At 46.5% G+C, this 26418-nt stretch overlaps 1 protein-coding gene across 4 annotated transcripts in view; it reads right to left on the bottom strand.

Annotated features, from left to right (window-relative positions):
* KCTD1 (potassium channel tetramerization domain containing 1) overlaps positions 1-26418 on the bottom strand; it is a 182076-nt gene that overhangs the window by 76823 nt on the left and 78835 nt on the right. For 2 of the 4 annotated variants that reach the window (XM_067699424.1, XM_067699426.1), the window contains exon 1: positions 10463-12616. The exons of 1 other annotated variant lie outside the window; for it this stretch is intronic. In XM_067699424.1, the coding sequence (XP_067555525.1) occupies positions 10463-12274 (1812 nt within the window). In that variant the 5' untranslated portion in view covers positions 12275-12616. One more of the 4 variants, XM_067699428.1, reaches the window with a different exon arrangement.

The raw sequence follows: 26418 nt of genomic DNA, 5'->3' as shown, positions 1-26418 counted from the left end.
GCACCATCTATCTAAGCCAGTACCTGACACTACGAAGGGCCCTGCAAAGCTTCCTTAGAAATGAAGTCACATACAAGAAAGCCATTTGCAAATCGTTAAGCACTATTCTCATGTACCTTAGTAATTGATTACTCATTGCATGGTCCCCGACTCGAGATGTGACAGAAATACTGCTGGGTACCAAAGGAGCCAGGCTTTAGTAACTCAAAGAGCTGGAACTGAAATGTAAACTAGGACACAGTACCAGTTCTGAACTTCTTTGGGTTATTGCGTAAATACTCAGTCTTAAAACACGTGGATTAACACAGGGTGAACATTTAGAGGGGCTGATATGGAGAGAGATGTGGCAGCCTACGTCGTGCTGGGACATCTAAAATTGTATACTAAGGCCTTCCCAAGAGAGATCAATGTCACAGCAAGGCAAAGGCTTACATTTTGACAAGGCAAGATTTTATTTCTTCTGAGTTTTTACATTTTCTCTTCACACACTTTTAAGGCTTAAATGTTTAGTCTCCCAGTTTGGTCGGGCCACCTTCGGTCCCATTTCTTAGAAAGTAATACACACTGTTTACTACCCAGGCTTTACTTGTGAACAGTCATTAGATGGTACAAGACCCTCATCCTCTCCATTGGGTCCTCCTTCTGACTTGCCCCAGGTATGGCCACTGTCGTTTCTCCAGCATCTTCTCTTAACTATTTCTAAGTTATTCTTTACCTCCAAATTCCTGCCCTTGCACACAGTAAGTGCTCAATAAATGAATCCTATTTTCAGAGTTTTTCTGTATAGCAGCAGTCTCCTTCATCTTGACTTTTCTCAGATCACCACTCACATCCCAAGAGGTGGTTCTAACATACATCACTTGAGATTGTAGTTAAATGCTATGAATAGGATCTAGGATTCCATGATCCTCTTCTCTTTTTTTTGCGGTACACGGGCCTCTCACTGTTGTGGCCTCTCCCGTTGCGGAGCACAGGCTCCGGACGCGCAGGCTCAGCAGCCATGGCTCATGGGCCAAGCCGCTCCGCGGCATGTGGGATCTTCCCGGACCAGGGCACGAACCCGTGTCCCCTGCATCGGCAGGCGGACTCTCAACCACTGCACCACCATGGAAGCCCTCTTCATAAGTTTAAAAACATAAACCTGAGAAACATACCTTGAACGTTACCACCCCACCCGTAAAATAATCCTGAAAATAGTGAAATCACCAGCACTATGAATATCCTACTGTTAATTATAAAAATTCAACGTGTGAATGAATACCACGTTGAGAAGAAAAGAGAATGAAGCTAGCATAATCCGTTTTCTAATATTCTTGTTACACTTTTATTTAGGTCTGTGTGTTTCTACAGCAACATGCTTTCCACTGTAAAATAAATTTTCTGCCAGTCTCTTTTTTTCTGGAGTAAAAAACGATGAGATATTTGTTCAAGATGGAAAGAAAATATCTAAAATCTATTTATATATAACTTTGTCAGAAAAAAATGTCACAAAATAGAAACCAACATTCCAGATGAGCTGGCTTAATGAAATTAATAGAATTATTAATTAAAGCTACTATTAGTTTATTTAATATAATTCTCAAACCCACAAACTTATACTACTGGGAATATGGTGGCTGAATACTGTGATTATTTGAAAAGCAAACGAAATTAGAGGTGACAGATCCCTGCATCATCACAGCAATTGTTTCTATTTTATACGAGTGCTCGTTTTGTCAAACTAAGAACAAGTCGGAAGAGGTCATTAACCGGTCAGCAATGCTGCATCAGAATACCAACCAGTTACCCTGATTCTGCAGCCTATTCAAAGCATATATTAGTACACATCAACTTCAAGTAAAACTTCTACTGATTTTATATAGTCTCCAAGACACAAGTCAAGAATTAGAAAATTAAAAAAAAAAAAAGAATTAGAAAATTATAATGCAATTATGCATTAGGGAAGTACAAACAATATACCAGAAGATCTAGCCAAATACAGGCCCTACTTCTAGAATACTGGAATTAAAATTTAAGAAAGTCATTACAAAGAATAATGTTAGTTAAATGCCATTGAACTATTTTTACTCTTTTTATACGAAATGTACAAATTTCGGAGGGGGGGTGACAGTGGCAGCGGTGCCTCTTACTACCTTATCTAAAACACTTGAACATTCTCACCAATATTGCCATCATCTGTTTAATACTTCCAGTATATTTTCTCAACGTCTGTTGACTTAAAGTTGTATGGAATGACATAATAAGCAATACAATCTGAATTACACCCCCCAAAAAAAATTTACTAAAGTCATTGCCATGACGACCTTCATGATGTTTTAAGAACCCCGGTATTATGACTGCTCCCCTAATCCCAAACCATTCCAAATAAAATTTACTCCTGTGAAAAGCTGTCAATCTCCTTGTAAGCCAACTTTTGTGAATCCCCTGGAGTTTGGGCAGCAATTATGCCCCTCAGAGAGCGCCTCCTACCCCCTCTAGCAATGGGAAGGGTCTGCAGAACAAACTTAGAAGAAGCTGTGGAGCTGAGTATCAAAGGAAAGTAGAGGGGAGAAAAACCAGCTTTGGTATAAAGCATCCACCTGGATGGGCTGTCTGAGGTGACAGTGAGAGGGAGGGGGCCTGGGCGAGCCACACTGCCAGAGGCCTCCTGAGACTGCCCATCTCCTAGGAGACCAGAGGGGGTGCTACTGGCCCAAGGCAACAGACGCCCCAGAAGGAGACACGGCAGAAAGGCCCCTGTGCAGCACCTGGACGACCTATTCACAAGAGAAACACTGAAGACGGAGACTGGGACTTTGTCAGCAAGATCAGCCGTTTTTCATACGTCAAACATTCTGGGCTAAGATAATAAAATGACAGAAAATGTTCATCGACCACTCCTGTTTTAAGCACTTCTTAAACAGTAATTCATTTAACGCTGATGACCCTAGGAGGTGAGTATGACCACTGTCCCCATCTGACCCAGGAGGAAACTGAAGACCACGTTGGTTCTGGGCAGAGCTGAGCTTTGGCCCCGGCAGTCAGGCCCTGGAGTCTACTCTTAACATGTTCTATGTGATGGGGCTTCTCAAAAGAGGCTGATACTGTCCCCAGACTCGTCAGAGGCTGGGACCACACACAGCAAAATGGAAGCATGTTAAGCACTGGAAATATTCTTCTGTGTTCCCAATTTTTTTTTTTTTTGCTGTATTTTAACAGGTTTGCTCTTCTTAAGTTGCTCCAGGAAAGCACCTCAGGCAGTGATACGAATCTAATGTTATATCATCTTCTCTTTAATGGATTCTTTTATTTGAACAGCTAAGAATTTTGGAATCAACAGACCATGGATTTAAAAGCAGACTCTGAAATCTGACAGTTCTGGACTCAAATCCCAGCATAGTCACTAACCAGTTGTTGGACCTTCAGTAAATTAAGTCAACATCTATTAACAGACTCCTCCTTTGTAAAATGGAAATAATAACCATAACTCCTTGAAGGACTGTGTGAGGATTAAAGGAGACCAAGTAGCCCACTGCTCCTGAGCGATGCAGAGGCTCGGTCGGGGACCGCTTTAAAGCCCTCTGTTATTCATGATGACATTCCACTTCCTAACTACAGAGTCAGTTAGAGGCTGGGACAGTTGACATCAGACTCTTCAAGGAGGGAATCACGTTTGTCTCTGGACTGCAGCCCAGTAAAGTGGAAGCCTCGGGGCCACACACTCCCTCCCTTCACTCCTGCGTGGATCTGGTCCAAATGTCCATTCCCTGACCCAGAACAGTGAAGAAGCCAGGATGGTGAAAGAGTTCACCTGTGTAAGTTCCTTAAAAACCACATGGCAGGGCCTTCCCGGGCAGTCCAGTGGTTAAGACCACGCTTCCAATGCAGGGGGTGCGGGTTCGATCCCTGGTTGGGGAACTAAGATCTTGCCTGACACGCCGCAGCCAAAAAAACCCCCAAACCAAACTACATGGCAAAAGCCACAGCAAGTTTAGGTATCAAAACGAATCCACAAGCTGAAGAAACGTGGTGGAAAGAGCCCTTATGGGACCCGGTGCTAAAAATAACAGTTCCCTTTGTCTTGTGTTAAGAGAGGAAGGATGGGGACTGAGTGGTGAGACCGCGGACTGAACCGGGTGAGTTACCCTGGACTGGGGACATGTAGTTAAAACTAGAAATTGATAATTACAAGCTTCCAAACTAGTCTTGACATTCGGTAACCCAATTATCACAAAGGAAGCAACACTTATCTCTGTCATTCTCCAGCATTCCTTTCCAAATTCCTCTTTCTTCCCAGAAGCCTACAGCCTAACCTCTCTTAAATCTGTCAGCCCTTTGTAGGTAGCACATTTTTGCCTCCTTCCTTACAGACCGGATCAAACCGCCCATCTGCCAGGGTTCACTGCCAGGTGATCAGGGGAAAGCAGTAATTCAGGGTGTGAAGGAGTCTAGACACTCCCAGGAAAGGCTTGCATTACAAAGATGAGTTTCAAATGTCTATACTCAGGTGGAGATGGGGCTGGTGATGGGGGAAGAACTGAGTGGCCCTGGACGGTGCCCGGGGCTTCCCTCCAAGGCCTCCCCAGGTTCCCGCAGTTTCCCAGGGTTCCAGAAATGGACTCGACACAGGAGACCCTTACCGCCCCCCCATCCGCGCTCCTTCACGCCTGTGGGACTTCCCTGTACTCCCCCCCACCGCACCCTCTCCTCCCCGCTCCCCTCCCCCCCATATTAAAAACACCCGAACTAACTACCTGGAGGGCCCACAAGAGCTGAACTGTTTCCAGTTGCTAAACACAAATCGCAAATCTCAGAAAGTAGTGGGTTTCCAGAAAAAGGAAGTTCCCACTGGGGTTTGCAAAGCTGCCCGAGAGCAAACTGCTGTGACAAAAACTACAATTAAAGCTCAGACACTCTGGCCTTCCAATACTGGAAGACCACTTCCATTTGTTTTGAAAATTTGTTTGAAAACAAACTTCCATTTGTTCCCACTTCCATTTGTTTTGAAAATTCTGTGACCCAAGATGCGGACAAATTTAGGATAGGATATGAATAAAAAAAAAAATTCAGTCACAAAGGAAAGTTTGCTGTCAGATATAAATGGATCTTTTTTTTTAAGGAAAAAAAGGCTCCGTCAGATTGTTATAGCAAAAGCTGAAAGGAAGAAAGTCTGACAGTAAAAAAAAAAAAAAAGTGTTGAACAGAATTACTGAAAACCTAAAACACGTCTAATTAGGTTGGGCCTCCTGTAGTCTGAGAGGACGCGCTGGGGTCCAGTGTCTAGTTCACAGCCATGGGCGCTAGGTAATATCCCCTCACATGCAGGTTCAATCCCAGCCCGTAGGGGATATTAGCGAGATATCCTGAATGGCTTAAATGCCCATTTATTTCTAGACCATATAGAAGCTCAATCTCTGTTATAAAGACTCGACACCATTCAGAGACCATCCTCTCTTGAAAGAGAAGGCAAAGAGAAACTTTCACAGATCTGGAAACCCAAAGGGCCTAAAACTTGACAAGTTCATCTGTTTCCCTTGTGATGTTCATGCAACAAACAGAGAATCACTTCAGCTTGGAAGCCCGTCCTCTGCAAACCCTGACCGAGGGCACAAACTGAATCCTGTTCCTCTTGGCACTACTTAGCAGGTAGCAAGAGGTTCAGGTAACAATGGTTGAGCTGAGGGACTTCCCTGGCAGTCCAGTGGTTAAGACTCCTTGCTCCCACTGCAGGGGGCACGGTTCGATCCCTGGTCAGGGAACTAAGATCCTGCATGCCCTTGCAGTGGGGCCAAGAAAAACAACAACAAAAAACAATGGTTGAGCTGAATTCAGCTTCTTTAGAATATTACTAGTGTTAAATAAAAATGTTTATCAGCACAAGGTTTCAAATTCTAAAGCTCCATTTTCTTTCATTTTCATTTATCAAAGTCAATCAATCTCCCTTTTTGGACCAATTAATTCCCACTACCTATCCCCTATCTAAATTCTCCAAAGAAGTCTTTCAAATAGCATCCTGACTAATCGGTACAATGCAGTGAATGATCAATCAAGAGAAGTAAAAAAGGTTCTAGAAATAAAAGTTCTAGAATACTAGTTTACGTCTGGTCCTGAGATTTTCAACATACGTAACCACAAAGCAACTCCTATATCGATTCTGCTTTTGAAGGGGCAGTGGAGATGCCAAAAGATAACTTGAAAGTGAACTTATTAAATCACTGAAGTGGAGCTTTGGCCTAAATCAAGGTGAAAACCTAAGAGGTCTCACGCACAACTCACAGTCCTATTTGAAGAAGGGGCTCTTCTTGCCTGAAATCCATCTACAATGACGAGAGGATGCCCTTATAGGTGACATGTGTTAGGGGAACCAGATTTTAAGTCAGGGTTTACGTTCGAGATGAACGGCATCCACTTGCTCCTTTGGTGGCAAATACTTCGCTTTCTATTTCCTGGATCAGATATGAGAGATAGTGAGCTGACATATATGTAGGTTCATATCAATTTAAAATAATACACCTGAGTACTCACTGCAACATGAACATGCAAGAGTAAAACTACAGATTTCTTTCGCCACCTTTTAACCTTCTTTATTTTAATCTCGTTTTAATATTTAATGAGGCCAAAATCTTGCCAATGAGACTACTTGCCAAGTGGAAAATGATTAGTTTATAAAGATTCCTGGTACCCAAGCCAAGATAGTAGGTGCTCAGTAATTGTTTCCTGAGTGAATGAAAAAAGTTCCACACTTATGTTAATGCCATTTAGTTTCTTCACCAATTTGAACTTTCTGTAAAGGAGAGCAAACATTCCTGCATCAGAAAAAATAATACAGCCACAAAATATTATTAAAAATCAGGAAAATACCCATTTTAAACAAGGTGGTTAATCCTAATTGCTCCAGATAACCTATAATTGCCATAGCTGTTAAACACACTCTTCTGTCACGTTTACAGAAGTTTGATTCCATCTTTAAGAAAAAAAAAAAAAAGGGTATCCCTCCTGCCTAGTCTCCAAATTCAAAATAAGATTTTGGTGATAATTTCAATAATACAGAAAATGCATGTTTTTTCTAGTAAGTAGATAGAATGAGTATTCCTTCTCCCTTCCCACGTGACAGCACCTGAATGAAGAGTGGTTTCCCAAGTGCTATTAGTATCCGGCTTCTTCAAAGGCAAGGTCATGAACCACTGGGCGTGCCTCACAGGGAAGCTGCTCTAATTTTCATCTTGGAGACTCTAAGGACAGACTCTGGCCCCTAGTGAAGTCGATGAAACAGAAACACTGGACGTGCACCACCAACCCCAGAATCTCTCCACTAATAGATTTCCTACTTACAGGATTCCTTAAAAGTATTTCTGGAAGTAATCTGGGTTGGGGTCAAGTACCTCCAACTGAAGGCACCTTTGTCACAAGCTTACGAACGCTGCCAAGTATACTTTAGGTATACGTTAGGGAGCTAATTTTCACATTTTCGTTTGGTACCAAGAAAGGTACAGTCCACAAAAGCTTTAGCAACAAAACTATGATATTTAGAATCTAAACTCCTACTAGTATTCTTTTTTCTGTAAATGATAAAGACTAAAGTTACAGATCTCTATCATCCCACCTAGGCTGAAGTACTGTTGACTGAGGCAGGAAAAATGCTACATTTTCATGCAAAGAGAACAGCTATGAAGAGGTAGGATATGGGACGTGCTAAGCCTTTAAATACCACGTTATCTCCACCTGGGAGCTAGATGTTGTACTAGCAACTGGATCATCTTAAATCACAACAGCCTTGGGTGGGGAGGGGCGGGAACTAAAACCATCCCTTACTTTGAATACAGACCTTCAAGAGAATTCCTGAATGAACCAGTTAAGGTAACCAACACAACCACCAAGCCCTCCACCCACTCCAAAACCAACTAAAACCAGGCACTCCACGAGTGAAAACATCACCAATTCCATAATCTTCATTAATCCTTGAGTGTATTCATTTTTCAACCAGTCCCATAAGTGATACACTTATGAACACCCTCAAGAAGTAAAAACAGTAAATGCATTGATAGTAACAGGCTCTTCATTTTTTTGAGAAACTCGCAATGTTACAAAAGAATCAAACATCGGGGGGACTGTGGCCTCAAGTGGTCCTTAGTGGAATTCAGCGCCACTCCACCGGATGAGGGTCTAGCCTGTATTAAAGTTAGACAGCCTATGTTTATAATTAAGTGATAATGACCGAAGTTCGAGGTACACAGGGCATTTCCTGGGGATTAATGACCAGCCAAAGGAGTTGCCGACCTAAAGCAAAGCCTCCGGCCAGTAACCCCAGCCAGTCCTTAATCCCCAGGAAATGCCCTGAACCTCAACAGCGATTTTAGTAAATACAGGAGGAAAAAGTTTAATATCAGCTTTGTACTTAAATTAAACACCTGTTTCATACTTAGAATGCTCAGACTTCATAAAGTGAGTTCTACAGGAGTTACTAAAGAGTTCCCTTAAACTTCTTAAGGCTGATAAAAAAAAATGTTCACTCTAACATTCGTGAAAGCAAAGAGGGCAACTTTTTGCAGTGTTTTAACTGCAAGAGACTTAGCTAAGATACTGTTTGAGAGGCATAATGATAACATAACCAACATATGGACCCTCAAATCTACATTTAACCTGGGAGTTACCTGACAATCACTCAAGAATAAAAGAATCAGTGTTCAGGTTTACAGAAATGATTGATCTCACTCAGTTAAAATGAAAGACTGACAGAGTGACTGCAATTCTTAGAACAAAACCAAACCAACTAAACAAACCCCCCTAATCTTTCGTGGATCTCATGTCATTATTCTATGTGACACTGGTGTCAAGAAACCAGTAGACAAATGCCAGGGGACAAACTGCTTCATTGTTAAATTCAAGCAGATAGATACTTTAATAAACTCTCTTAGGCTTTTAACTCTTAATTAATCAGGTGCTACTTGAAACCAGGGCATTTTAAGGGTTTTTACTTTATCAGAAGAATGTGATCGTTTATTTCTGCTTTCAAAGAAAAAGCAAACCCAAATTCTCCAAAGAGGAGAAAGAACTCTCCTGTCCATCCTTACAACGCCCTACAACCACCTCCTGGTCTGTCAGAAACTACCGTGCACACTACAAGTGCAGAAAGCCACGTAAGCCTCTGGTCTCGTGTATTTTAGAGAACTTTGGTGTTTATAGTACCTTTCACAGCCCCTTTCTCGGTTGGCCTTGAGGCTTGCTGATTAGCAAGTAAACGTTTGAAAGGGTCAGTGTGTCCAGAACTGGAATTTCCACTTTGGAAAAAGCACAGAGGTACCTGACATCTGTTCCTTGAAAGACCTGCACTACACCTCCAAACTTAGAGCTGAAAGTCCTACTTCTGCTTGATGGCAGGGAGGGCAAAGCTGTAAAACCCCGTGGCTACTCCTGCCTGGAAAATAGAGCAGAGTCCCCAAGGACCTCTGCGTTCTGGCTCCTACAGCACAGTACCCAAAAGATGAATACAGTTTTAATAATATGAATATATTCCTCCAGGAAAAATAATAAGACAAGCATCCAATCGAATCCCCAATCTCCACCCAGATTTCTAAGTGCTTAGAAATAAATATTTTTTGTGTGAAAACTGTTTCCTTATCTTTGTTGAGGATATTTAAGTCCAGAGAGGTGAACTGACTTGCCCAAGGTGGCTCAGCTTCTGGGCTAGCACTCCTACTTTGGTGTTCTTTCCACTCTACTGTGTGGTTATCTCAGTAGTCTATCTTCCCACCACTTATCTGCCCCCTAGACAGAGAGCTCCATGGTGCTAGGAAAGACAGCAATGTTTCAGTGCCCACTCTGCTGGGCACCATGGGGCACACTCCAGTTGGGAGCCTGGCTGGCAGTGGACATACTACCTTTCCATAACTTTAACAAGTGACTTTCGTTTATGAAAACTACATCCCAAATGTTGCTTTACATTCAACTACACCTTATGGTATAAACTGGCACTCAACCGCCAGTCTCTCCAAAACCCGTCCCTTTACAGTAAGTAGGATTGGCATGTTTTCTTTTTAAATAATTTATAACTTTTTCTACCTTCAAAAGTTAGGGCGAATATGTAATACCGTATTTTAATGGTTATTTTATTCAAAGATATTTTAAGTAACTGCTCCATTTATATGCACAGTATTCCTGCACTCTTTGCCTTATAAACTCAGGCATTCAGTGGAGAGAGGCTGCGAGGGTTGAGCTGACCCTTTTGTTCTGAGAACTTTGACGTTTTCAGCGTTACTGCGCAGCAGGGATTGTTAGGTAGCTTGCCCTCTCACAGCCTTTAAGGTTAGGTGTAAACTGTCCTGAAAAGCATCGAGAGAGTTAAGCTTCTAAGGGTGAAATCAAATCCGACTCAGCATATTTGCTACTTTGAAAAACTCCCCCCCAACCCAGACCTGAGTTAGCACAAGTTAGTCTCGAAGTGGTACCAGAGAAACATTTCATGCATAGAGTTTGGTTTGGTTACCTGGGTGGGGGAAACAATAGCAGGTGAAACTACTGTGGGAGAATTGGTGCTTCTGTGCCCATTGGCTTCTGGAAGAAGAGGCAGGGGGTCGTGTTTCACGGAAACCACCACCACCGCATCCACAGGCTCCGAGGAGGGGCGGATACAAAGTCTTTTAGGGGAAGAGGGGCCGCAGATTTCCCCCGACCCGAACACGGACTCGTACAGGGCGCGCTTGGGCGCAGCCTCCGATTTCACGTCGGGCCCGACCTGGCTGTCTCTGGGGAGGATATAGGTGTTCCCCAGCGAGGGCGGCTGGGGGCGGTGGTGGTGAGAGGGATGGGTGGGGGGATGGGGGGAGTGGTGGCGAGCCGCCCCGTTCAGAGCCTCGGCGTAGCAGCCCTGCGGGGCGGGCGAGCCCAGTTTGGTGCCGATGCCCGCGATGCTGTTGAGCGTGGCGATGGAGACGGCGCCGATGCAGTGGTTGGTGTAGGTCTTGGAGAGCTTGGCCGCCTTGGACAGCATCTGCATCCTGGTGCCCAGCAAGTTCTTGCCGATGGCTTTGTTCTCGTACCAGGTCACATCGCCCTCGCTGCAGTGGTCCCGGGGCCGCTGGAAGAACGCCTTGCAGAGGGGGTTGCGCTTCGACAGGTACTTGACGAAGCTGGCGTAGGGGCAGAACTCGGTGCCCGTCTCGTACATGCGCGGCAAGTTCTCCTCGTCGCTGCTCTCGGCGCGCTTCTTGCTCCACGACGACGAGCGCGACTTGTGGTAGGGCCCGAGGGACTTGAAGTAGACGAACTTGCGGCCGTCCTCGTCCATGGCCAGCCCGAAGGAGTCCTCCTCCAGCTCGCGCTGGTTCTCGCGGCCGCGCGTGCAGAAGTACATGCACGTCTCGAACCAGACCTTGTTGAGCAGCCCGAAGGGCGTGTTGGTGCTGAAGACGCTGGAGGTGTAGAGCTTGCGCAGGTCGGCGCGCGTGATGGCTTGCTTCTGCACCACCGGCCCGGCGCCCTGCTCCTCAAGCTTGCGGATGACCGCGGCCAGCGTCAGGTTAGCGCTGCGCAGCTCCGGGTCCTTGGTGAGGTCGAGCGTGCGGCAGTACGGGGGCTCGTTGAGGTAGCGGTTGAGGGAGCTGCGGATGCTTATGAGCGACGACTTGCTGTAGAGCTGGCCGCTCTTGGAGCGGGCCTCGGCGTAGAAGGAGCGCAGCACGCGGCACAGCGCCCCCTTGTCCATGGTCTCGAAGTCCGGGCTCTGCGCCTTCTCGCTCAGGTACTCCCGGAAGATGCGCACGGCGTAGCGGGTGGCCAGCCGGGTGTTCTCGCTCAGCCGGGCCCGCTCGGGGCGCTGCAGCACGTCGGGGTCCAGCTCGGCGCCGTCCCCAGGCGGCCCGCCGCGGGCCCGGGGCGCCAGCAGCCGCGGCGGCGCCTCGGGCTCCAGCGCGGCGCTCTGGTCCATATTGATCATATGGACCGGCTCCGGCTCCAGCTCCTCCCCGGCCGAGTCCTCGGGCTCCAGGGGCTCGTCCCAGTCCAGACCCATCTCTTCCTCCTCCTCCTCTTCCTCCTCCTCCTCCTCCTCCAGCCCCCCACCTCCGTCCTCCTCCTCGTCCCCCGTTATCTGCACCTCCTGGATCTCGTCCTCCTCCTCCTCTTCCTCCTCCTCCTCGCCCGCGCTGCAGTAGTGCGGGCGGCCGTGGCGGCGGCCTCGGCCCCCCGCACCGCGCTCGCCCTCGCCCCGCTCCCCATTGTTCTCGGCGGCGGCGGCGGCGGCGCCGGCGCTGCCGCCCGCGCTGGTGTTACAGTCCCCGCTGCCAGGCATTCTCGCCATATTGCCGTCTCTCTGCCAGTCCTCGGGCAGGGCGCATGCGCTATATTGGACCGCAGCGCTGAGAGCTTTTGTGTTTAATGACCTTCAGCTACCGGGAGGCAAAGCCGGGCTCTTAAAGGAGCCGCGCTCCAATTGTCAGTTCGGAGCGCTGCTCCGGAGGGGCAGCGGCGCGCAGGGGATGGAGGGGTAGGGAGGCGGGGGGTAAATGAGACAGGGAGAGCGTAAGGACCGAGGCTGGCTGGACCCTCTTCCTCCCCCACCTCTCTCCCCACTCCGAAGAAAACTTTGAAGGGAAAAAAAGGAAGGGGAGGGAGAGCTGTCGGTGGGGGTGAAACACTCCCAACTTACCCTCTGGCTGAGTGGCGCGCGGGCCCGGGCGAGAGAGAGAGGGAGGGCCGGCGGGAGGGAGGGGCGGCCGCTTCTCTAAGTAATGCCCGAGGAGCAGTGCCCCTTCCACCGCCCCCTCATTGCCCCCCGGAGCCGGGGGTTCCGGGAGGCGGCAGCACCCGGTGGGCCGCGGATGCTACTTCGAGAAGCCTGTGTCTGGGGCCGCCCGGAGCGGAGCGGAGCAGGCAGGTTAATGAGTAGGGTGGAGGAGGCACGGCGGGGCCCCGCACCCTCTCTGCGCCCGCGGCCAGGGCGCAGCGGGCGAGGCTTGGGAGCGGGATGGGGCTGCCGGCAGCGGCGGCTCCCCCACCTACTTGCTGCGGGCGAGGCGCGGGGGCCTGCGGCCAGCCGCAAGGCTCCCAGCTCCCTTTCTGACTCTTGCAAAGGAGCGAAACACGCCCCACGTCAGCCTCATCCCTTTCGACTTTTCCAACAGCCACTTTTAAGCTGTCATTAAAGACCGGGGGCGCTCCCCGTAGGTCTGGGGCAAGTCCGCGCCGGTCCAGTCAGCCTGGGGAAGGAGCGAGGAAGAAAGACTGGGAGGGGCGGGTGGGAGGGGAGACGCGGGAAGAGGCGCTGGGGACCCCAGGGACCCCTCCCCACTCGGCCAGGCCACCGCCCTCCTGCCTCGGAGCAAACTGACACAACCTAGTTGGAGCGAGCAATGCCGGTCCCTAAGATCCGTCGGGCAGGAGGGCGGAAAAAGTGAACTTGGGTCTCGGCCGCCCCCGCCGCCGCCACAATTCCGGCAATTGGGATCCCGAGCGTGCTCTAGTTCCAAGTTTGCCAGCTGCCGTTCGTTTGCCCTCAGGGCTGCGCTGCCTTCGGCGCGCGGGGGCGGGCACCTCCGAAACTGGAAAGGCGGCCAAAGAGCTCGCCCGGGTCCCGCTTTCCCATCGGAGACACTGTCCCACTTCCAGCCAAAGGCCCGCCCCCGGCGCGCCCAGGCTCCGGGCACGTCCTCGTCACCGCCTCCAGGTCTCCCAGGGGCAGCGCCCCCAGAGCCTCCGGAGGCCTCGACTGATTTCTTTGGACGTACAGCCACGGCCACCTACGGATTTCGCCCTGTATTCTAACTTTCTCCTCCTCGGGCAGTCTGAGTTTCCCCCCGGCGCGCTAGTCAACTCCGAGTCCCAGGGGCTAGGGGAACCTACGGAGTCAGGTACCAGCAGCGCGCGGCCCAAGCCGGCCAGCCTGTGCGGCTGCCTCGCCAGCTCCTCGAGGGCGTCCTCGGATTTCCTTCCGAGTCCGAGTTCTCAGCAGTTCCGCTGTGAGAGTCTTGTCAATTGCCGGTCCCCCGAGGACCCCCTCTCCCCGGGGCCCTCTGTCTTGCTTTCAGGGCAGTTTATAATTTTGCGCATCAAAAGTAACCCATCTGTCCATTTGTAAGAAGGAAGGAAGGGAGGGAGGGAGAAAGGAAGGAAAGAAGGAAGGGAGGAAGGGAGGAAGGAAGGGAGGAAGACTAGGTCTCTGGGCCGCATGGGCGTCTAAGTAGGAGTTGACTGTCTCCACAGCGATGAGTCCTCGCTCTCCGTGTTCCTCCTCGGCCCTGGACGTTGCCGAGTTTTGGGGAAACCGTGCCAGGTGTGAACAAGTTAGAGCAAGTCCCTGCCTCGCGGGCCCCCTCCCGCTCTTCGGGGAAAGACACACACACACACACACACACTCTCTCTCTCTCTCTCTCTCTCTCTCTCTCTCTCTCTCTCTCTCTCTCTCTCTCATCCGTCCTCCTCTCCGCAGAGAACAGTCTCGGGACGCGAGGAATCCGGAGGTGGCATTCCTCGGGAATCGTCCCGGAGGTGCGGCCCTCTTTGTTCAAAATACATTGTCCCCCGGAAATGTGTACAAAGGAGCCCAAGGCAGTAGGCAGCTAAGTTAGTCGCATACGCGGGCCCGCGCACACGAGTTGGCACACACCAGTAGCACCGGCTACTTCCGGAAGCCTCTTTGTCCCGGGATGTTCCCAGGTTTTGGGGCCGCCGGAACTCTCCGGCGGGGCATTTCAGCGGTTCTGAGAATTCAGGTGGGCGCCCGGCAAGTTACCTACCAGGGGCTGCTCCCCGGCGGCCCTCACCGCCGACGCAGTGAACCTAGGGGCCTCGTTGGCTCGGGGCTGCGCTCCCGGCTCGGCCTGGGGACTCGGACCCACATTCCAGTCCAGGAGCGAAGCCGCTTCCCAGGTCTCCCCACTTCTGCAGGCGGCGGGGGTCCCCAGCTCCCTCCTCCCCGATTCCCCTCCCTGCTGGGCGAGCTGCTTTGAATTGCTTGCAATTTGCCGAAGGCAGTGTGCTGGGTTGGACGCTCCGGGAAACAAAGCAACCAAAAACAGCTCCCAGTTGACGTCAACTTATTTCCAGGAAAGAAAATGGTTTTGTGCTCCCAGGACAAACCTCCCCCCTTCCCCCTCAGGGCAGGTCTCTACTGGCAAAAGCCAGGGGGCGGGGTTGGGGAAAAGCAGAACCAAAAAACCCCAAGCACAAATAACTTTTTAACGGAGTTGGAAAAACAGCAGCTTCAGATGCTGCCTGGATATTTTGCAAACAACGGGCAGGACCCCCGCTAATGTTAGAGACGAAAAAACGCACCTTGGGAAGTACGCCCTGACTGATTATCGGGCGACTGTGAATCTGCTTCGTGGCACCAGCTCCTGAAACGCTACCAGAATTCTTTCCCCGTAATGATACTTCATCAAATATTGGAAAAGGCCTCTTCAAGTTAGTACCTACAATATTTACCAGGAAGAACACCCAGGGAAACCAAGCAATTATAAACCTGTTCACCTCCCCCCCAAACACACACACACACCAACGCTCCCCACCCAAATGTTGCTTAATTTTTAAAACCCAATAACACAGAATTACAGTTGAGTTCATACAGCAGTTCAATTCCAGCTTTAATAAATGGTTCCTTAAAAACGTCCTGTCGTTCCACACACTCAATTCCAAACTGACAGAATCAAAAGAGCTTTCTTCTAATTATTTTGGTAGACAGGCAATATTGGTTATCTTCTGCCTATCAGCCCAGCCTGATTCCTCCACTTTGAGTTTGCCTATCATGAAGTCCCTTTAGCTCACCACTTGAAACTGACAGCTGTCCCTCACTCCTTTGCAAGGACAGTTATTTGTTGTGTAGCATAGCTTCTGCACATATAAAACACGTATCTTCTTTATATAAAAATGATCCCAGTACTGTATGGCACACTGATTGCAATGATGTAACTGTCAGAACTCTTTACTGTAAGCGACCCTAAGAGGTTTACAACTTCAACAATATGCTCCACATTTTTTGTCTCTTTCATTATCATTATAAAGTACCATCCGTGCTTCTCCATTTCTAAGATTACTTGAAAGTAGTGACATGGTTATTCTGGAAGGAAAAACTCCAAATGTTTTTTCCTCATTTTATAACCCCCCCTACTTACTCCCATTCAGTTCACACTTTATGAAAGGTTACGCCATAAAGAAGCAGATTCAGCTCTTCCTCCTCTTTGATTGCAGCCTTCTGACCTCATCTGTTACATAATTGATGTAGTTGCTTTTGATGTTTCCTCTCCTAAACCGATATACCTGTGTAGTTTAGGCTGGTGCCGGGGACGTGGTGAACACTCCAGTTGTTTTTCATGAATGAATGCGTGAACAGGATCTGTGTTTAGTTAACCCCTATTTTAAGGAAGGAACATGTAGGGGGAAAATCAGAAATATCAAGCATCTGAACTTCTATATCAAAAAAATTTCGTAGGATGAAAAGTAACTATAAGGAAACATTACTGTTTGCAATAATGTTTACAAGTTAAAATGAATGTAATGCCTGCTTTGGTTTAATATTTTCCTGCCATTAGTTCCCTCTCTAGAGGACCACATTATAGGCAGTTATTGGAGGAGCAAGGGACCAGGGAAGGGAGGTAGCTATGTATCAAGAGATGAGAGTTGGGGAGGATTTAGATGGATAAATTCAAGAAATTTTGTGGGCTCTTGAGGGCAGAGGCCAGAAAAAGCATTTAGTTCCTCGTCTAAGTCATGTTTTAGTTCATCACTGTTTTTAGTTGTCACTTTTAAGTCATGCTTTCTTGATTTGATTACTAAAAGATTCATAAAGAACTTTGGAGGTTAAATATGAATTCAAATTGAGGCTGTTTTGACATGTCTGTTTCAGAGTATTACTACTAACTTCTGTTGAATTTAATCGAAGATCGTCTTGAGTAATGTTTTTTTTTGAACTCAGATGAAAATAGAACCCATGTAATGTAACTCCACGAGGTGGAAGAAAACTCAATAAGAGCAGAAACTGTGTCTTATTTATCACTTCAACTCCGGTTCATTTCCAGTACAGTTCCTTCACATATTTTAGCAGAGTAGCAGGTACATAGTAGACACTCAATAAACATACAAATATTTATGTGTGGGGAGAGAGCTAACCACCACAAAAGGTCACGGAGCAGAGTGCTTAAAAATTGCATCTTTGAGTTTGAATCCTAATTTGGCCTTACCAGCTGCCCTCATTATTTTATTATCTTGGATTATAATAATAATGACCCCTAACTCACAGGGTTGTTGTGAGAATTCAATGGGTTAATATGAATAAACGTAATACAGTGTCTGGAACATCGTAAACATTCAACCGTTAGCTCTTAGTTATTAAGACTCTAGTATTTTCCAGGCTTGATTATAAACAAGAAAACCAAGGCCAGAAAGGCTCACAAAAGTTAAGCCACTTCTCCAAGGTCTCCCAGGCCTCCTTAGGGCAGGGAAGTTTGGCTCTGTAGCCCAAGCTTAGCGGGCCACATTCAGTTTCTAGAAACCAAAGGATGCAAAAAATAAAAATCTTCAAGGGAACAGTTTCCTACCATTAAAATACTTCTGTGTGTCATTTGATTTGGGAATCTTGGAAAGCTAGAACAGTACCAAGCCACGTCCTTGGACTGTGAGTACAGCAGAAATAGCCTAAGACGCTGTCACCTTTGTCACTTGGCAACAAAAAAACTGGGATTATTCTTCTGGGCTATTGGAGGTAGAGACCCATTTGTGTCTTAGAAGAAATGATGGTGAAGATTTTAGAGGCAAAAGGAACGCCCACAAACTCAATCAGACTAGAATTAGGTGTTTTCTGTTGAAACACCCTGGGCTGTCCTGCATAAATCTCCTGGGGGTAAGGAGGGCTTTACCTATTTTTATCTTTGATGTTTTGTCAGAAAACAGGTCAGAGTGAACTTACCACACAGACTGGCAGGAGTAGAATTTTTAGTTTCTAATTGCCACCTGGTAACTATAATTCTTGATCTTTCCAGCTAATAATCACCTACCAGTCTCCTACGCTGTTTGTAAAACGAATAATGTATGAGAAGAATGCAGTTTTGCATAAGAGAATCGTGTTTTTGTAGAGCTTAAAAGTGTGTTGTTATTTCTCTTTGTTATAATATGCTGACAATGAAACTCCCCTTGGCTAATAAAGAAGTCAAACCTAAAGGCTGTCAAAGTTAAGTCAAACATAAAATTAATAATGATAGTCATTTCTTTCTTTATCTTCTAGTCATATATATTTAAAGAGCATGTAGGACTGAAGTGGATGTTAGTCCTAGTATTAAATAACATTTATTTCAATGCCATTACAATACTAATTAAGGTGGAAAAGGAGATAAAGATATGTGTTAATGTCATGTAACTAATACATGTATTTTACATAATGGAAGAGCTATTTACAGTTGTCTCAGAAGATAAAATATTCCTGAAACTATTAGCTACATGTCAAAAAAGTAAACTATTAAATTAGTAGAAGCAAAACAAAACAAACAACAAAAATGTCAAACATCACTCTACCCCCAAATGTTGATATGAAAATGTTATTCTTATATATTTTTATTGTCAATATCAGTAAAGATAGCCTTTTAAGAAAGCAAGTAGGCAACCTCTCAAAAGCCACAAAAACGTTCATATTCTATGACCCAGAAATTGCTTCTGGAAATTCATCTTAAGAAATATGTAATTGTGTTTTGGTAAAGTTTGGTTTATTGCATCTGGACCACTCGGACAAATGAGTTTTGCATTATACGTCATAAAGTGTGCTCTAGAGCTACATTTCATCGTGTCTTGGGCACTGACCTTTGTTTATAGACATTTAGAATATTTGTTGAATGAACAACAAATATTCAACAGAATATTTGTTGAATGAAGGAAGGAAGAAGTTCAATAAGGGTAGAATCTTGTCTTCTCATGTTCTATAGCAATGCCAAGCACCCTTTGACAAATAACAGTAATGAAGGTGAAGATAAAGTATATGAACTAAAAGGGCAAAGCAAGATACATTTTTAAAGCTCATATTTCAATATCTTCATGACTTGGAGAAATTTTAAGGACCAGATTTTAAAGCTCTAGATATCAGAAATTAGTATCTAGGTATGTCATGGCAATTCACAGGACGTGCTGAGGAGTAGGTATGTACCTGCCCCGTGGCTGTTTCTAAATGAACTAAAAAAGAAAAAAAAAAAAATCCCCTTTTAAATACCCAGAAGCACTAACCCACATTTTGAACTAATTGACTTACTTTTTCTTAGGAAAGCTTAATTTAACCGATAGGGGCACATGGGTTTATCTGAATATTTAAAGAAGCCCTGGGATGGGTTTGTTCTAGTTCTTTAATTTGATGCTGGAAATCCAGGCTTTGAACCTGATGTTAGAAGACTGCCTTGGAGAGGGGTGGGGAAACAGGAAACATTGTGACTTTACCCCTCTATTTTAGGATCTAAATTTGTAGAGCCAGGGCATGGGAGATACCAGTACAGAACTCATCATTCTTGGTGTTTACTCTTCCTACAATCTGTGCTTAGATTAGGACACCCTGGGGGTTACATGTTGTCACTACTCCAAATAAAAACAGACTCCTCTGACTGTGATAGCATCTGTTTGTTTCACTATCCTTTCTCTCTTTACGGCTCATTGTTACTTTCAAGTAAACAACAACAACAACACGGCAAAACTGTGGTTTATCATTCTTTCCTGATTGTAAAAGCAGTGGGTCCTCAGGTTCAGAAAGTCTAGAAATCTGGAAAAATGTATATGCACCCTATTTCGTTCTCGTTGAGGTTTAGAGAGTGCTCACTGCAGGTCTGGTTTTTTATATTAACACTCTCAAGTCATTCTCATGAATATGTGTGAGCATTGTTCCCAATTTCCAGATGAGTAGAAACCCAGAGAGTTTCAATAACTTGCCCAACATCACACAGCTAATGGGGGTCAGACTTGAGCACACACACTTTCTTAATCCACCAGAACAGGTCCTTCAGTTCTGTTTTCCATTGCCCAGAAAAAAACACTCTTTTTACTCGAGTATATTTCCATGAACTTGATCTTATGTGGTTTTCTGTTTAAGTACTACATATTTCAAAATCTATAATTCAAAATATGTAATCAGTGGATTTTTGGCAAACTGCCAAGTACATGCTACGAGGCAGGATAAGCAGAAGATTCTCTCCAGGAACATGACTGGCCTGACTGCAGGGAGGGGTGAACCTTCAGTAGGTCCCGGTGGTCAAGAGTTTTCCTTCTGCCTTATTTCTATCTGCCACAGAAAAAACACTTCTTTCTTTCTTCCCTGTCATTTTTGGCTGCGTTGGGCCTTCGTTGCTGCGTGTGGACTTTCTCTAGTTGCAGCGAGCGGGGGCTGCTCTTCATTGCGGTGCGTGGGCTTCTCATTGTGGTGGCTTCTCTTGTGGCGGAGCACAGGCTCTAGGCACGCGGGCTTCAGTAGTTGTGGCTCGCGAGTTCTAGAGCACAGGCTCAGTAGCTGTGGAGCATGGGCTTAGTTGCTCCGCGGCATGTGGGATCTTCCCGGACCAGGGCTCTAACCCCTGTCCCCCGCATTGGCAGGCGGATTCTTAACCACTGCGCCACCAGGGAAGTCCCTGAAACACGTTAACTTATTCTTTATCCAACAGTGGGAAGTTGAGTTGGACTCAGACTCTCGCTTCAGATCTTTTTTTGCCATCCATATAGTAATACACATAGAGCCTAGCTTTATTTTATTTTATTTTTATGTATTTTTTATTTCAAATTTATTTATTTAAAAATTTTTATTTTATATTGGGGTATAGTTGATTAACCATGTTGTGTTAGTTTCAGGTGTACAGCAAAGTGATTCAGTTATAGATATACATGTATCTATCCTTTTTCAAATTCTTTTTTCATTTAGGTTATTACAGAATATTGAGCAGAGTTCCCTTTGCTATACAGTAGGTCCTTGTTGGTTATGTATTTTAAATATAGTAGTGTGTATATGTCATTCCCAAACTCCCAATAGAACCTAGCTTTAAATGATCACCGAACAGCCCAGGAAAATCTTTGCTCTGGCTACTGTTCCCAGTTCTGTGGGACTGTGGGCATTGTAAGACTTTTTGTGCCTTAGCACCATGCTTTAATGGCTCACATGCTTTCCAAACTCATTATTAATTTAGCTTTCCTAGAAGTATTTGGCTTTTGAATTGAAAGCCTGAAGCAGTTCGTGAACCTCAGAATGCATCAGAATCACCTAGGGAACTTTTTTAAAATGCAGATTCTTGGTGCCAACTGCAGAGAGTCTGATCTACTAGGTCCAGGATACAGCCCAAGAAGGTATATTTTTAACACACAGCTCAGATAATTCTAATACTAATCTGACCATGCTTTGAGAAACATGGCCTCAAAAGCTAATATAATGTAGCAAGCAATAAAATAGTTTCCTCTCTATAGCAATGATTACTAAATCATTTGGGGGCCATAATTCATTTGAAAATTGAATGGAAGTTATGAAACCTCTTCCTCAGAAGATGCACATTCACACTGAATTCTGCCTACCATTTCGGGAGGGTGGGGGCCACCTGCATTCTGAAAACGCTGTTGCGTGGTCTCCAGCACCATCTGAGTACTTTTCCTCCCCTGGTCAAGTCTTCATGGCTCCTTCCTTAGGTTAGTTTCAAGTCCAAATGCCCTATAGTCTTGCCCCAGGCTAATTTCCCAATGTTCTTCCTTGCATCTCCCTACGGTGAGTCCAGCCCTCTGTTGGGGAGGACTCCAGAGAGAACAGTGCTGGAGATGTGGCTGGGAGTCCCCAAGACATTGATCCTCGAAGTTGAGTGTGCATCCGAATCCCCCGGAGGGCTCGTCAAGATAGATGTCGGACCCCGCCCCCCATCCTTCCCATGTGTCTGATGGAGCACGTCAAGGCTGGGACCCAGGAATGTGCACGCTCCCGGGTGCGCAGATGCGCTGGTTCCCAGACCCCTCTTTGAGAACCACCGTCCTAGGAGAAGGTAGATCAACATTTCTAAAGGGAAGAATCAGCGCAGGAAGGGAGGAAAGATGGGGTTAGAGGTTGAAGGCGTGGAACGTGGTGAGCATCCCTGAGCTGACTGGGCAGGATCAGGGGGGAGGGAACCTCTCGTATGACTCCTATGATTGAGCCTATAATGGGAGAAACAGTTAGGAGGCTTGAACCAGCCCTAATTACCAGCTTCCTTTCCGACTGGGAAACTCCTCTTCTCATCCCCTCTGCTGATCTAACTTGTCTGGATTCTTTAAGCGCCACCTCCAAATCCTCCTTCCCCATGAAGCCTTCTTTCACCCTTGCAGCTTGAAGCCAGCTGTCCCTGCTTTTGACGCTCCTGGCTGAGCCCTTTCGTCAGTGCCACCCACGGGGGTATTGCTCTGCTCGTTGGCTCTGAGTCGCAAGTTCTCAGGGTTGCATTTAGCTTTTCTTCCTTCTACTCTCATTTCTTGGGGTTTCTTCTCTTTGGGAGGCTTCCCAATGCACAGTGATTATCAACGTTGGCTACACCTTAGAGTCACCAGGGGCAGCTTTTAAAAAGTAACAACGCCACTGAATTATTTGAGGGAGAAGGGTCAGCCCTCACCCACCGCCGCACTCCCAAGAACAGAGCAAATGTGCAAATTCTAATAAGTGTTCAATTTAGGTCATGTGGGTGTTCAGGTTCTCTACTTCTGTGTACGTGGAACATTTCCTCAGTGAAAACATGTGCATCAATGCCATGTCCTCGTCCCTCCTGCCCCCCACACCAACCCATGAAAATAAAAACACCTGCAGTCAGGTCTGAGGTCCCTAGAGACCCTTGTAGACTCTGGTTTTCTGTCTTCAAATGACTTCTTTTCATCCTTCTTTAGGCCTCTCCTAAACTGAGGTGGTTCTTGCCACTGAGCGTGTGTTAGAATCATCTAGAAAACTGGCAAAAAATTTTACTAATACCTAGATCTTTTTCTAGAGAATCTGATTGACTTGGTCTGGGAAGTGGCCTGGGCATGGGGAATTTTCAAAGCTTTCCAAGTGATTCAGATGTGCAGCTAAGATTGAGACTCACTGACCTAGACTGGGAGACCCATTCATACATGTCCATTTGGGGGCCCTTAATATGAAGCCTTGGGATTCCTGGGTGGTCTTCAGGTGGTCTGTGAACTCATAGAAATTGTATGCAAAATGTTCTGTATAGGGACATCTGTGTATTTTCCTACAACAAGGATTCATAGCTTTCCGCAGAATCTAAAGGGGTTTATGATTCAAAATAGTTGGAGAAACATTCATATGGATGTGGAGAAATAAGCACATGCATGCTCTGTTGCTAGAAGTATAAACTGGTACAGTGTCTTTTGAGGACAATTTGGCAGTAGTTATCAGCATGCAAAATGCACATCCCTTTCAACCTAGCAATTCATTTCTAGGAATCTAGGCTGCACACAAAGAGAAATGTACAAGGATGTTCTTGAAGCATTGTTTGTGATAAAGACTCATCAGATACAATCTAACTCTAGAGGTGGATGGTGAATAAAAAAATTTATGTCTCCATAGATTTGTAGGTTCTGAGTGGAAGGATCTCCAAGATGTTTTCTTAAACAAGAACATTAATGTAAAGTATGAGTTCATTTGTTGCAAAAACTGAACTCAAATGATATATGCACATTTTACGAATGTACCTAACAAGCCTGAAACCAAAATAATGATCTTCTTACTACCCATCGCCCCCCCCCCATTCTAGATGTTTCAGTGACACTGCTTGGCATACCCCAGACCTTTCTAAAGGATGCTGCTTTGCTCACAGCCACTGATGAAGGGACAGATTTGTCAAGCCAAGTATTCATTCTGTCACGTGACCAACAGCCTTAACAGATTGGATCAAGGATAGATCCCTATACAACCAATCCCTAAGCTACCTAGAAGCCAGCATTGAAACTCCTGAGCCAAACTATCTCTCTAGGAATTATGATGAGAGTAAGTCAGCCAGCAGGGAGAAGACAGACCATTGAGGCAGCCCAGTCCTGCTCGTGGAGTGAGCATCTGCTGAGAGCCTGGAGCTGCTCTTTCTCCAGACTCCAGGAGGGTGACCCTACTGGAATCCTGACCTTGGGTTTCAATGAACTTCCATTTCCATTACAAGCACACTACATCCCTACAGTTCATCACCCCTGACTTAATTTCTCGTGCTTACAACCAAGAAATCCTATCTACACCTTCACCCTCTGCCCAGGTCCAGCTCCCAAACCTCAGACTCAGAAAGTCACCACAATTCATCCTCTATCCAAGATTGCCACCTAGACCACATCCCTTCCCCCTCTTCCTCCTTTGTGCTCTGTCTCACTCTCCACTTCCGGCGAAGCCCCAAGACCTGCTAATTCTAAGTCACCATTTGCTTTAAATCCATCTTCATCCAAGTGTGGATTAATTGTCTTTCCCTCTATATCAGTCAGTCCAGGCTGCCATAACAAAATACCACAGACCAAGTGTGGAAATTTATTTTCTCACAGTCCTGGAGGCTGGAAGTCCAAGATCAAGGTGCCATCAGAGTTGGTTTCTGGCGAGACCTCTTCGTCCAGGCTTGTAGACTGCCGCCTTCTCGCTGTGTCCTCAGCTGGCTGCTTCTCTGTGCATGTGTGGAGAGAGAGAGAGATGGAAATCTCTGGCGTCTCTCTCCCTCTTCTTATAGGGACATCAGTCCTATTGGATTAGGGCTCCACCCTTATGACCTCATGTAACTTAATTACCTCCTTAAAGCCCGTATCTCCAAATACAGCCACACTGGGAACTAGGGCTTCAACATATGGCTTTGGGGGCACACAATTCAGTCCATAATACCTTCCAAAGCTGCTCTTCCTTATACTTCTTGTCTCTGCAGTGCACCCAAGCTAGGAACCCAGCGATCACCTTCACTGTTCCCTCGTGTTATCCGTCTCATTCAGCCCGTGCTCTGCAGTTCCAATGCCTTCATCCTAATCCAGGCATCTCCTCCACAGTTCTGTGATTCAGGGAACAGAGTAGAAGCCAAGACTGAGGCAGTGCCAACCACGGAAAAGGGAGCAGCCTCCACTGGAGTCCAGGCTGGGATTGGTGCCTTGTCCATAGATGTCCACGGGATACCTTTATATCCTTTAACTTGGCTTATTTGTGTAAGCTTCTCTTCCTTGAAAACCAAGAAATGTGAGTGGCCCCCCCATTCCCCAATACCTGCCTCCACCCTCCACCTACCAGGAAGTAATTTTTTTTTTTTTTTTTTTTTTTTGCGGTACACGGGCCTCTCACTGTTGTGGCCTCTCCCGTTGCGGAGCACAGGCTCCGGACGCGCAGGCTCAGCGGCCATGGCTCTCGGGCCCAGCCGCTCAGCGGCATGTGGGATCTTCCCGGACCGGGGCACGAACCCATGTTCCCTGCATCGGCAGGCGGACTCTCAACCACTGCGCCGCCAGGGAAGCCCAGGAAGTAATTTTTTGAACACACGCTTGTCTCTTCTCCCGCATACCTTAGCTCCTCCTCCCTTGGCCTCACGTGTCTTTCATCCCCTCCCCCAGTGGCTGAACTCCCAGAGATCTTTTGGGAATGATTTCACATGTTGCCCCCTCTTGGAAGCCTGCCGTGACTCAGCAGGCTTGGGTTTTCTTTCTCTGTATCAAGAGAGTGTAGTGTGGGTGTGAAGTGCTTGGGCTCTGGTGCCAAACGACTCAGATCAGATTCTGGCTCTGCTGCTTACCTGTTATGGGATCTTGGGCAAAATTCTTCACCGTTCTATGCCTGTGTCTTGTTTGCAGAGTGGAGGGTTGTTGTGACATTTAAATGAGTTTATATGGGCAAAGTGCTCAGAACAGTGGCTGGTACACTGTAAGTACTTAATAAATGTGAGTGTTGATGGTGACCCTGCGCAGGACCTATGGCCCCGTCTACTGAGTGGCGAGCCTTCCAGTCTCAACTCAAGTCCTCCCAGGCACCTTCTCTGACCCCCTACGCTTCCTGGTATTTTGGACAGACCTGTGGTTTAGCAGTTGCATGTATTATGATTGCTATTCTCTCCTTAATCAGACTCCTTGCCTTCATTAAAAGAAAGGAGCTTGATTCTTTTATTTTTAACTCACTTTGCTTGGCATAGTTATGGCACATAGAAGATATTCAATAGGTGTCTGTTGCATGTATTATAATGAATTTAACTTAATATGAATTTACTTGGCTGCATCACCCATTAGTCTGTGAGCTCCCTGCACTCATTTTACTCTTTGAATAAGGAGGGGCGGTGAGGCATAGGTTAGAGTGAGCGTGGACTCAGAGCTAGACAGCCCACTTTAAATCATGGCTGCGTCACTTCCGAGCTGTGTAACCTTGAACAACTCACTTTTCCAGTCTCATTCCAATGAACATCACCCACATCCACAGCCTGGGCTCTAGCTCAGTGCATTGTGCCTAGCTCTGGGTCTTTGTGCAACTCTGCTCTGCCTAGGATGCCTTTCCCTCCTACTTGACAC

Source organism: Pseudorca crassidens, chromosome 12 (genome assembly GCF_039906515.1).
Source record: "Pseudorca crassidens isolate mPseCra1 chromosome 12, mPseCra1.hap1, whole genome shotgun sequence".
Lineage (NCBI taxonomy): Eukaryota > Metazoa > Chordata > Mammalia > Artiodactyla > Delphinidae > Pseudorca > Pseudorca crassidens.
Note: the sequence above shows the minus strand (reverse complement) of the source record. Positions and strands in the feature narration are given on the sequence as shown.